Here is a 13,914-nt window from a genome sequence, read left to right as displayed (position 1 = left end):
TGTATCGAGACTACTCGGGATTCACGTTGTGACAATGGAGATTGAAAATATCGTGGCCAACACGGTTCTCCTGAAGGCGAGGGAAGGTAAGCGCGAGCTCTGCGGTGGAAAAACCGCCCCGTCACAATGTATCCTGTTGTCTTTTCACTCTTGTTGTTGTTGTTGTTGTTGTTGTTGTTATTTGCTCTTTCTTTGCCCACCGCAGTTGACTTCCTCATGGAGGAGCCCTGCGCTGTCGCTGGGGCTTTTTTTTTTTTTTTTGCGCCTTTCTATGTTGCGCTTTTTTTTTTGCGTGTGTGTGTGTGTGTGTGTGTGTGTGACACAAAACTCGTTCCCCCCCTCCACCACCACCACCACCATCACCGGCGAAAGCAGCTGTTTTGTTGCCCGCGACAGCTCGCACGTTGAGCGGGGCAGGTTAACATGAACACAGGGCCCGGAGGAGGAGGAGGAGGCGGAGGAGGAGGTGAACAACGCAGGGAGTGTTTGCAGCATCGATGGTAGCGCAGCGTCGAGCTATATGAAAAAAAAAAAAAAAAAAAAAAAAATCTTTCACACACTCTGGTTTTTGCGGACATGTCTAACACACGACGGGTCTTTTTTTTTTTTTTTTTTTTTTTTCTTTCTAGTAATAATAATGGTGTCCTCGAATTGTCGTAGCTGCGCAGTGGTTTGCGCTGCGCTGCGCAGCCTCGGCGTTACCTGTCACTGTCGCCGTGCGCCCCGGGTTTAAAGCCTTAATTACGGGGAGGCAGAGTGCACCGTGCGGCGTTAGTTGACGTGGAGATGACTCTGCACCACATCATAATGTCAGTGTGTGTGTGTGTGTGTGTGTGTGTGTGTGTGTGTGGAATGAGGGCCCCGCTGTGTGTGTGTGTGTGTGTGTGTGCGGCCCACAGCAGCTCACCTGGACATGGAGGTGGTTTTATTAAAGAAAAAAAAAAAAATCTGTTGTTGCTGCACAGCAGAGAAGCTACTTAGTAGCCTGTGAGTGGGCGCGAGGTGGGTGTGCAACACTGTATCAGCAGCCAGAGGAGGAGGAAGAGGAGGAGGAAGAGGAGGAGGAGGAGGTGGTGTTATTACTGCTCAACGATTTCCACTCGTGTGTGTGTGTGTGTGTGTGTTCCAATCACGAGTGGACATCATCATCATCATCATCATCATCATCACTGTCTCATTGTTGCAGCTTCAGATCCATTTTTTTTATTCCACAGTAAAAGCTCAGTGCCTACACGGCTCCGGGGTCGCACACACACACACACACACACACACACACACACACACACACACACACACACACACACACACACACACACACAGCCCACCCCCTCCTTTACTTTGCATTATATTCCTGTGCGCGTGTTCAGCCGCTTCCCGACACTAAACGCCACAAACACTGCTGTGAAGCGGTTTGTTTCGCTGCAGCGGTGATGATGGTGATGGTGATGGTGATGATGATGATGATGATGGTGGATCCATTTCAGATCCTCACGAGCCACCACCACCACCACCACCACCACCACCGGGCTCCTTCACCTGCCGTTAAATGGTGTTTTTGTCGTGAGGCTGCTGCTTACTGCTCCACAGGCTTCACTACCTGTCAGAGGGCGTCCTGGCTCCCGTTTTCTGGACCAAACCATTCTGAGAATAAACGCCGAGCGCAGCCGCAGACGTCGATGCCGTCAAAATATTACACGTAATCGGAATGTGAACTTCTATTTAATTGTTTGTTGTTGTGAATTGCGAGCGGTTGGATGCCTCGGTTGTGTTGAGGACGTTGTGTTGACGTTGTGTAATGTGTGTGTGGTGACGCACGGATGCTTTGAGCCGTCGCCGCGGCATCGAAACTTCTCCTGTTACCAAAACGTTGCACCCGAGCGCGCGAGAACACGGACAACAGGGACGTGATGTGTGTCACAACATTGTCCCGGTCACGTCGTGTCCACCCGTGCGCGGCGGTGGTGACGAGAGAGTTCGCCGCGGACGACTTCCAGGACTCTGCGTCAGGTCGTGTTTGTTTGTTTGTTTTTTTACACCCGAGTCTGCGATGGCTTCTTTTTTTTTAGCCGCGTTGTGCGATCGTTGGAGTTTGCGCTGGAACGACGTGACTGAGCGTTGGTCTTGTTGTAGCTTAGCAAACGGTCATAACGTAGGTTTTACCTGTAGCGTTAATTAGGCTATTACTCCAGGTTTAAAGCCTAACACTTACCCTAACTCCAGGTTTAAAGCCTAACCCTAACCCTTCTACTACAGGTTTAAAGCCTAACCCTTACCCTAACTCCAGGTTTAAAGCCTAACCCTAACCCTTCTACTACAGGTTTAAAGCCTAACCCTAACCCTTCTACTCCAGGTTTAAAGCCTAACCATAACCCTTCTACTACAGGTTTAAAGCCTAACCCTAACCTTCTTGGAATTAAAAGAGGCTCCTAACCCTTACCCTAGCAAACTGTCATAACATAGGTTTTACCTGTAGCATTAATTAGGCTTCTACTCCAGGTTTAAAGCCTAACCCTAACCCTAACTCTCTTGGATCGCAAAGAGGCGCCGAACCCTAACCCTTACCCTAACCCTCTACTCCAGATTTAAAGCCTAATCCTAACTCTCTTGGAACGCAAAGAGGCTCCGAATGCATAACCCTAACCCTAACCCTTCTACTCCAGGTTTAAAGCCTAACCCAAACCCTCTTGGAACGCAAAGAGGCTCTGAATCTAGAACCCTAACCCTTCTACTCCGGGTTTAAAGCCTAACCCTAACCTTAACCCTCTTGGAACGCAAAGAGGCTCTGAATGCAGAACCCTAACCCTTCTACTCCAGGTTTAAAGCCTAACCCTAATTAACCCTAATCCTAACTCTCTTGAAACGCAAACAGGTTCTGAATACAGAACCCTAACCCTAACCCTCTACTCCAGATTTAAAGCCTAACCCTAATCCTAACTCTCTTGGAACGCAAAGAGGCTCCAAATGCAGAACCCTAACCCTGGCCCGGAACCCTAGCCTAACCCTTTGCAACCCTAACCCTAGCCTTATCTTGGGGTAGCAGAGCACAAACGGTACGGATAAGGTCAGGTTAGCTCCACCCGTGACGGAAAAACTTCACTCCCTTTGCGACTGAAGTTTCCCCAAACGCCTGCAATCTACTATCATTCGAAGGTGCTGTACGCAAGCTAGGACCCAGGACTTTAGCAGTCCAAACTGCAATGGTTCCCCAAACCATCACCGTGACCTCGAAATAACGTCAGAAACAGTGACGATGTAACGCATGACCTCTTTTGAAGAGATAAACAAAACATTTCCCAAGAGATGCTTGGTTTATCTCACTATTTAATGTCAATTTGAACAAAAAGTTTGGGAAAATTCCCAACCCAGACCTAAGGGAACCACTGTCGTACTAAATACTTGACACTTTAACCATCATCGATGCGGGAACAGTGTTTTTCGGAGTCCCCGAAATGTCACAATCCCACTTCTGTCTTCACTGTCGTTATCCTCGTCTTGTGTTTTGGAGATTATTTGGTCCGTGTGTTCGCTGGCTTTGCTTCGTACGGCGCCACGTGCAGGCCCGGCATGGGTACTGCAGCGCTACGGTCGTTTCGCCGAGACAATGAAAAAAAGGTGGTTTATGTTTTGTTTGCACAGCGCCGTTCATCCGATACGTCCCGTGGTCTCTTGTTTATGAGGAACTCGTCTTGTAAGTGCTTCGTGTTTTTTTTTTTTTTTTTGTGGCCTTTTCTTTACATCTTGAGTCGTTTTGTGGGCGACTGGACGACATTAAGCCCAAGAGGCTTCTTATGTTACTGACGTCTGTGTCTGTGGTCTAAGTTTTTGTTGATTTTTGTCCAGGGAAAATCAGGAAGTCACTAAAACATTATGTTGTCTTTCTGGTGTGTCCTCCGTTTATTTGGCTGTAATAGATCTGCAGTGGCTGTGGATTATTTTCTAGTTCATGGTTCATAAAATGTTAAAAAACGTTGATCAGTGTTTGTCAAACCTGGAAATGACGATGTTCTCCAACGTCTTTGTTTTGTCCACAAACCAAAATGAGTCAGTTTTAAGGATTTCTTTGTAACGTGGAGCAAAGAAACTGAGAATATATTCACATTTAAGAAGCTAAAACAGTCAGAAATCTTGTTTTTAATCATGAAAAAAAGCTTCAATCCGATTAATCGATTATCAAAATAGTTTAGTAATCGATTAATAATCGTTTCAGCTCTACTTAAGCTCCCACTGCAGGTGAAACCAAACTTTTTTGTTTCCGAAAGATCTATTATTTAGCGTCAGGTCTACGGCAGAAATCGAGATAGCTTTTTCTTTCTTGTAATGTTGTGAAATAGAGGTTTTAATCGCGATTAAAACAGTTTATAATGAGTCCATCGGTAGTTATCGCAATAAAATGACGTTAAAAAAGAAGTTAAAAGTAGTGCTGGGCACATTAGCGCGGTAACGGCGTCAACGTTAGCGCACGTTAACTCAGCTTTTAGCTAGTGCTTAAATAAAGCATTAATGGCTAGTGCGTAACTAACGTGTTTCGGAAAAAGGCGCGCGTGACGTCATGTTTACATCCAGGCACTGTTTACCAGTTAGCTCCGTTAGCTGCGTTAGCTCAGATAACATATTTATACATACTCATATCAGGTAACTTTTTTCTTTCCTGTCTTTTCCTGAAATTGCGTTTTTTAATCGCGATTAAAACGGTTTAAAAATGGATTTAGGCTAAATGAGGCTAGTGCGTCGCTAATGTGTTAAAGGCGGTTTACACGTTAGTGACGCGTTTCGTGACGTGACTTGACGTCATGTTTTACGCGCCGCGGGTACCGTTTACCAGTTAGCTCCGTTAGCGCCTGTTAGCGCGCCTACAGTGGCCTACTGTAGCGGTCTGTTTCTGAGCATCGCTGCAAATAACTAGCGTACGCGTGTGCCGCGTTTGTGTGCCTCTGTTCTTAACGTTTAGCGTGACTTTAGAGACTCGTTTCGACAAATCGGGAGTCGCTAAACATGACGTCGCGCATGGAAACGCGCCGTGCGTTAACGCGTGCCTTTTAAAAACTTGAGTTTTGCACTTGAAGGAAATTCGCTGACGCCAGAAAATGACGGCAGAACTGCTTCTTCTTCCTTATCCAAGCAAACCAGGTCGGCGAGACTTTTATTCCCTTCCCCCCCCCCCCTGCTGCTGAAGTGTCCTTGAGCAAGACATTAAAGCAGTCGTTCTGTAACTGTGCGACCTCGCTGCGGGTCACAGAGGGGGGATGTTTTACTTTACTGTCAAACGTGTCGTGTGCAGCAGAATTGCGGGGGCTTGAACGTACCTGTTGATGTGAAAGTGGGTGGCCAGAGCGGTGAGACAGTAGCCGGGTACAGGGTGTGCCGGGTCTGTCACAGTTGAAATGACACATGGGGGGGGGGAAGTGGTTAGCGGGCGACGCTGCTGCTGCTGCTGCTGCTGCTGCTGCTGCTGCTGCTGCTGCTGCTGCTGCTTTGCCTCCCGTCTTGTGTCAGTTTGACACCGACGTACACAGAGAAAAAAAACGGTGGACTTTTACCGAGTTGGAACAGTTGAAGGAAGTCGTTCCTAGCTGTCCCGCGTGAATACGCGAGAACATTCTTACAATGGTAATGGGGAAACCGTATCAGTGTTTAGTGTAACGGAGACAAAAGCATGGATTGAGCCCACCCACCCCGCCCGATATCACAGCTACCCCACCCTGAATTATGTTCACAAGCGTTAATAGACCTAGAGCAGGGGTGTCGAACTCGTTTTCACTGAATAAGCATAATCAGGGTATCCGAGGGGTCTCAAAATGGCTTAAATTAAGGCATTAAAATGTCTTAAATTCTCCTAAAATCTAATAAAAGTTCTTAAATCCAATTTTGAAAGGTCTTATTAACGTTACTTTTATTTAAAAACGTGCATAAACTTCAGTCTCGCTTTGTGATGTTTCTGTTGTTGAGGACGCGTTAACGCAACTACAACACGAAACTAAAGTACACCACCTGTGCTGCCCGGTGAGAATTTATCGAGCACCACCTAGCTAGCGTGCTGCCCGCGGTGTGCTACAGCTTAGCATAGCAGCGGAGAAAACTCAACGATAGCCCTCAGCTACGCCGAATTTCGACGATTTGTGGCTCCAATTCTTAAATTGGGTCTTAAATTGTGTTCTTTATGGTCTTAAAAAAGTCTTAAATTTGACTTGACCCTGATAATGGTGACCCTCAAAGGGCCAGATGTAACCGTCATACAGAATAAATGTAACTAAATGTAACCAAATACAAAGGTAACTAATCGCGAAATAACTTCCTGTATTTATGACTTATTCAATTTTACTCGTCGCATTCACGCGTATACCGCGATACACTGCGATCTAGCGGCGGTGCCGTCGCTTTGCGGGGGTAACGCGATCGCCGTGCATTGTGGGTAATGTAGTTTGTTGTCAACGCACGCCTTAAAGCAGCACAGACCTATTTTAACACAGATTTTTTAAGACATAAAATGAGGTGGCGGGGCCACATCTGGGCCCCCGGGCCTTGAGTTTGACACGTGTTCTAGTTCTAGAGGCTAGGAGTTAAAGGGATGTAGTCCTTCAGAAAGTCATCCAGAAAAAAACATATTGAATTAAATGACAAATTACGCTGTTCTGCCCTCAGGTCTTCGCGCAAGGTCTGTTCCACCGCCGTAATAAGAAAAAGAAGCTTTTGGTGACCATTAAAGGGCGACTTCCACATGACATGGGGGCTCGTGACGACTGAGAGCTTTTTAATAAGGACGGTAAAATGACTTTAAACATAACATGCGTGCAGCAGCAGCAGCAGCAGCAGCGGCAGCAGCGTCTTTTTTTGGTCACAGCTGCAGTTGACGTGTGCTTTAAAAAGTCGCCGCGCTGCAATCGTCGACTGCACGGGCGACGCAAGAAAAGAAGCATGAATCAAAGTCCGCGAGACAAAAGGCCTATCATCCCCAGCAGCCCTCGTAGTAACGTAGTATTGTGGTTGGAGTCGTCACACAAATTGGTTCCTAATTGATGTTAAAAAAAAAAAATGTGTGTCAGTCGGATCATGAGACGGCCGGTTTGTTTGATGTCGCCAACGACGGCGCCATCTTCTGTGACGCGGACACACGGCTGTTATTTAACCAGACCTGTTTGTAAAAGAAATCCCAGAATTCAAGCTGAGAACGGTTTGGATCACCAGGGGCACGAAAATGAAGCTTTTTCTCTTTTCCCTGCTCCGTGATATGGGAAAAAGTATTTATCGTTTTTTCCTGTGTATAAAATTCTTAATATTCTTGTACTAAATGTACTAAATTAAGTGGATTTTCTGTATTTCTTTGCCCCGTATAACAAAGAAATCATTAAAACTGGAGCTGAAACATTTCATTTCATTATGAAAACAGTGTTTCAGCTTCTTAAATGTGAATATGTTCTGGTTTCTTTGCTCTAGATAAACAAAAGAAATCATTAAAAGTGAATCATTTTGGCTTGTGGACAAAACGAAAACATTTGAGAACGTCGGTTTTTTTTTGTTTTTTTTTGCATTTTTGAACGTTTTCTGACGTTTCATGGACCAGATTACGCGGTTAATCCGAGAAATAACAAACAGACTTAGAGCTGTTGAAAGCGCTGGAGAATCTTTTAAACTCCCGTGTCCTCCCCAGACTCCACTGTTGTTTACACAACTCTGCAGCACCTGAGTTTGCCAGAGAATCCCGTCAAAGCGGATGATGAAAACATGCTTTTTACTCTTCGGCGGGCGAAAGATCCCGTTTCCGTCAGAAAAGTGGGAAAAGTCGTCCAAATCGATCCAAGTGCAGCTCACCGTGCTCTGTATCTCGCGTTGTAGCTGAGTAGCCACTGGAAACATTTTGGTAGACATAGTTTCCGCCCTTTCCAGACCTTGAAAAGTCAACAGATGTTCGTGCTAATCCCCGCGCCGATGCTGTAAACAATCGTTTCCTTAAGCGAAATCTCTGACATTAGCAACTGTTCATATCGGTGGTCTGCTCTCATTTAAGTTTTGTGGCTTCTTCTTCTTCTTCATGAAACATCCTGCATCCCACGATGTGGTTCGCAAGCTTAGAGGAAGATCTGGGTGTGGTAGTTTTTAAAGTAATGGCTAACTAGCCGTGCAGAAACTAATTCTAAATTGAGCATAATGACTTAATAAGGTCCGTAGCATCATTAAATAAATATCCTTTGATTGCCGTTAGCCCGGTGTCGCCAAAAGGCGTTGCTAATAGTCAAATTGCGGAATATACGGAACCAATCGGGAAGTCGAGGCGTACGCGGTGGATGCAAATCAAAGCCTATTATGCAAATAAGCTAACGCGTGTTTAGCTCAAACACTACACGGCTCAAATGGCACTCTCGCCGCTAAAAACAAATGTTAGGACGCGGCCGACTTTAGCAGCATTAGCAACAGCAACTCTTACTACTTAGTTAGCCATGACCGGCACCGCTCTGCTAACCTCCTGTAGCTAACCGCTAACGCCGAGCGTTGCGTATCACGTCGGTCTGTGTAAATCCAGTCTAGCTGGGTCGTGGTTTTCCAAAGGTCTTTGTTTCCAGACTTGGAAAGCTAGCTTAGTGTGCCTAATATCAGGTGTATCTGGCACAGAAGTACTGTGGATCCATTTAAGGTCTTGAGGTCCTTTAGCTCTTTTTAGGCTAAATGAGGCTAGTGCGTAACTAACGTGTTAATGGCGGTTAACGCGTTAGCGACGCGTTTCGTGACGTGGCGGCATGTTTACGTGCCGCGTCACTAGAGGCCGGGTACCGTTTACCAGTAAGCTCCGTTAGCTCCTTAGTTTGGCTAATAACAGGTGTATCTGGCACAGAAGTACTGCGGAGGGTAAGGTCTTGAGGTCCTTTAGCTCTAGTGTGTTATAAAAGTTCCATTAGCTGCGTTAGCTCAGATAACATATGTATACATAGTTATATCAGGTAACTTGTTCTTTCTTGTGAAATTGCGGTTTTTATCGCGATTACAACGGTTTAATATTAGGCTAAATGAGGCTAGTGCGTACCGTAGTCCGGGTACTGTTTACCAGTTAGCTCCGTTAGCTTCTTAGTATGGCTAGTAACAGGTGTATCTGCTACAGAAGTACTGCGGATGTAGCCTAAAGAGTGCAATAACTAGCCCCTACTGGTCCATTTTTTTTGCACACTTCCCTTGGAGTACCAGAGTAGGGTAAGGTCTTGAGGTCCTTTAGCTCTAGTGTGTTATAAAAGTTCCATTAGCTGCGTTAGCTCAGATAACAGATAACATATGGATACATAGTTATATCAGATAACGTTTTCTTTCTTGTAATGTTGTGAAATTGCAGTTTTTATCGGGATTACAACGGTTTAATATTAGGCTAAATGAGGCTAGTGCGTACCGTAGTCTGGGTACCGTTAACCAGTTAGCTCCGTTAGCTCCTTAGTATGGCTAATAACAGGTGTATCTGGCACAGAAGTACTGCGGATGTAGCCTAAAGAGTGGAATAACCAGCCCCTACTGGTCCATTTTTGGCACCCTTGCCTTGGAGTACCAGAGTAGGGTAAGGTCTTGAGGTTCTTTAGCTCTAGTGTGTTATAAAAGTTCCATTAGCTGCGTTAGCTCAGATAACATATGTATACATAGTTATATCAGGTAACTTTTTCTTTCTTGTGTTGTTGTGAAATTGCAGTTTTTATCGCGATTACAACGGTTTAAAATGAGGCTAAATGAGGCTAGTGCGTACCGTAGTCCGGGTACCGTTTACCAGTTAGCTCCATTAGCTCCTTAGTATGGCTAATAACAGATCGTCATGGTTTGTTGATGCAAGCGTGAAGCCAGAGGTTTTTTTTTAGCATTCCAAACCGTTCTGGAATCATAGCGTACGATTTTAAGGTACTTTAAGGAAGAACCAGGAAAATCAACATTTACTTCACATATTAAATGTGCAAACACGGGTTTCAAGACGTCAGATGTCATCACCATCTTCCCTCTCCAGTGTTCCCGTCATGAAAAAGTAAGGAATGCCGGCCGTGCAATCGCTGGCATTCCTCTGACGAAACAGACCGAACTTTGATCCCTGCTCATGTCGTCCGTTTCCACCCCGCTGCGACTGTACATATTTGACGCCGCCGGCGCTGAGGTTTTCCCACTCTTTCCTCGTGACGTGAGCCAGCCTCGCTTTTATTGCTTCTTGCGGCTAACGCTAGGCTAACACTCGTTGTCATCACTCTGGGGTGTTTCCTGCAGCCGAGGGCCCATAAAACGTCGCTTTTGTGACCGTCCCTTGATGTGGGACTTTTTTTTTTTTTTTTTTACAGTCGTGACGCCCGCAAATGGGCTGCGTGCGGAGACGGAGGCTTCGGCGCGCTGCGTATGTAGCGCGGCGCGGCGTGGCGAAGTTCGTTAGCACCATATCTTGGCAAAGCCGGGTCGACCATAAAGAGGCACATTTGCAGACATCATGGTTTTGCGCGTTCTTCCTGTCGGACGACAGCTGTCAGCCTGGTGTTTTAACAAAGTTTTTTTTTTTTTTTTTACGAGTTCCCGTGGTTGGAATAAAGTTTTTTTTTTTTTAAGAGGTCGGGTGCAGAGTCACGGGCGTATTAAATGTCAAAGGTCTGTCAGGGTTTTTATCAGTTTTTTTTAGCTTTCGAATTCCACGAGTCACAATTTTGTCCGGCCCTGGTTCCATTTCATGTCAAATGGCTGGAAGGTGTTTTTTTTTTTTTTTTTTTTTCTTTCATTATCAAAGATAATCTTCAAGGTGTAATATGTGCTATGTGTTCCGCATTCAAGGGCTCTGCTGTTTGGGAGGTAGAGGCCACGTTTATTTCACGTTCCCTGGCCATGGAGTTATCCAGAGAGGCAGCTGTAGATAACATATAGATGGCTCACCTCTCTGCACGTCTGTGCCCGTACATGCTCAGACTCAGCCCCGTCTTGCTGAAGTTTAGTCTCTCCGTGTTCGCCCTCCTCCTCCTCCTCCTCCTCCCTCAAGACACTGTGAAAACAAGGGTCAGTTTTCAAACTACGTTTTATGGAACATCTAACGCAGAAGGGACGGGGGGGGGGGGGGGGGAGGAACGCTTGGAACAGCATGCTGCTGGAATGAGCCGTGAGTGGACCCAGGGCAGAGTAAATGGGAACGCTTGAGTTTTGGGTCGGTGTTTAAAGTCAGGGAGATGATAGGGTGAGTTCCAATTCCTTTGCTTAACCCTCAATCTTAACCCTCAATCTCAAAAATGCGCTCCCTCTAGGGCAAGTGCTGTCCCGATTCTTAAAAAAGTTAAGTTCAGGGGCGAGTTTAAGGGCTGCATCGCCCTCAATATTGAGATTTTCCCGAGACCACCCCTTGGGAGCAAGGGCTACCCAGAATGCATTGCGTGTTTTGACATAACAAAGATGGGGGCGAAACGAGTACGCTACAAATGAAGTATTTTTATTTGTTAATAGAGATATAAAAATTATGAAAACCATTGTATTATCTTAGTTAAGGCCCATATTATGGATTACTTACAGCATTGTTGCTTTAAAAAAAAATAAAAAAATAAAATGCAAACATTTTTTTGCGTTTTTGCGTCCTCGATTAATCCGAAAATAATTGCTCCAATACTCGATCACAAAAATATTCGATAGCTGAAGCCCTAGTAAGCTACATTAACTCGGTTAACGTCAACGTTTACGCGTAACGTTACGTGCGTTAGCGTTAGCAACTGGATGCTATCGGTTTAGATGCTGAATCATTGACGACGCGCTGTAGTAGTAGCGTACCGCAACAGCGCGTCCTCAATGATTCAGCGTCTGAGCCGATAGCATCCAGTTGCTAACGCTAACGCCGCCGACACACGCTAACGTAAACATTGATGTTAGCTGATTTAATGTAGCTATCGAATCTTTTTGTAATTTTGTAATCAGGTATTCTACACATTATTCCTCGATTAATCGTATTTAAAATATATATTTAAAAAAATTATCATAATTTTGCGTTTTGCGTCCTCAAAACATCGTCAAACGCAGTGAAACCTCAGAATATTCTTGTTTTTCCTCCAGAAAAGACACTTAAAAACATAAATGAAGACCTTACATTAATTCGGTTGAACTCGTTTCATTAAATCTTCAGGAAAACTGTTTTTGTTTTTTTTGTTTTTTTCAGGCTGAAACAGGAAGTGAGGATTAGAGGAGAGCATGTTTCTCTTTTCTGGAGTATACAGATGGGTTACCTTATGCAAACACTGGGCCTTTGAATAGGCCCAGAAAACAGAGATACTTGCAGCTAATGTTTTCCTTATCGGGGAGGCTGCACACACACACACACACACACACACACACACACACACACACACACAGTATGGACGAGTGACTGGGAAAGCAACAGGCCCATTCATTTATCATGGCGAGGCTCCATTGTGCCTACAGTGTGCGTGCGTGCGTATGCTCGTATTACAATGGGCCTAAACTATGCGTGACCCTCGCTCATTTCCTACCATTTAAGTCATGTTTTTTAGGGAGAGAGAGAGAGAGAGAGAGAGCGCGCCGCGGCGGCCATTTAAAGCTGCGGGGGGGGGGGGGGGTGGGGTCGTCCACAATCAAGACGAGGCATCGGCGAGAAGTAAATATTGTCGTGTTGTGTTATTATCCAGTTTGAAATATCTAAGTAAATAAGTGTTATCAGTGTTTATAAAATATATATGTATATGTATATATGCATATCTATATATATATGTGTATATGTATGTATGTGTATATGTTTATATGTATGTATGTGTATATGTTTATATGTATGTATGTGTATATGTATGTATATGCATATATGTGATTATGTATGTATATGCATGTATATATGTATGTGAATATGTTTATATGTATGTATGTGTATATGTATGTATATGCATATATGTGATTATGTATGTATATGCATGTATATATGTATATATATGTATATGACTATATATGTGTGTATATATGTATATGACTATATATGTGTATATGTATGTGTGTATATGTATGTATATGCATGTATATATGTATGTGTATATACATGTATGTATATGACTATATATGTGTATATATATGGATATGACTATATATGTGTATATATATATGTATATGACTATATATGTGTATATATATATGTATATGACTGTGTGTATATGTATGTATATGCATGTATATATGTATATGTATGTGTATGCATGTATATATGTATATATATATGTGTATGTTTATGTATATGCATGTATGTGTATGTTTATGTATATGCATGTATGTGTATATGTATGTGTATATGTATGTATATGTGTATATGTATGTATATGCATATATGTGTATATGTATGTATATGCATATATGTATGTATATGCATATATGTGTATATATGTATGTATGTGTATGTGTATATATGTATGTATGTGTATGTGTATATATATATGTATACATGTGTATATGCATATATGTATATATGTATGTATGCATGTATATGAATATATATGTGTATATATGTATATGTATACATATGTATATATGTATACGTATGTGTCTATTTATGTGTATATATATATATATATATATGTACATATATATTGTATATATATATGTATAATATAAATCTATAAATAATATATAAATCTTCTGAAGTGAAGGGAACTCACTCTTGATAAGAAATAGCACATCTTGGACGTGGTCGTTTGCCTGCGTTTGCTCATAAGATCACGTGAGAACCGCAAAGAGCTCGTCTCCAAAAGGAAACGTAGCAGAGACAGAGGAGAGAGGCCGTGGATATACAGCACGTTCGCTAATGCGCTCATAACTCACTGCAGACTGACAGAAACATACAAACAATACTCTGGTCCAGCCACCACCCATTCATCCCCACCCTCTCTCTCTCTCTCTCTCTCTCTCTCTCTCTCTCTCTCTCTCTCTCTCTCTCTCTCTCTCTCTCTGGGCTGC

The 13,914-nt window shown here is 43.8% G+C and overlaps 1 protein-coding gene across 1 annotated transcript in view; it reads left to right on the top strand.

Moving 5' to 3' along the window:
- The window catches only part of grk4 (G protein-coupled receptor kinase 4), a gene marked incomplete at its 3' end in the record, with an annotated part of 59,270 nt that continues 45,356 nt past the window's right edge, over window positions 1-13,914 (top strand). The window contains exon 1 of the mRNA XM_083906466.1: window positions 1-86. Coding sequence (XP_083762592.1) covers window positions 35-86 — 52 coding nt within the window. The 5' untranslated portion in view covers window positions 1-34. The remainder of the gene's footprint in view (window positions 87-13,914) is intronic.

The sequence above is a fragment of the Microchirus variegatus genome, assembly GCF_963457635.1.
Source record: "Microchirus variegatus genome assembly, chromosome: 19".
Classification (NCBI taxonomy): domain Eukaryota; kingdom Metazoa; phylum Chordata; class Actinopteri; order Pleuronectiformes; family Soleidae; genus Microchirus; species Microchirus variegatus.
This window is presented reverse-complemented; position numbering and strand designations above follow the sequence as displayed.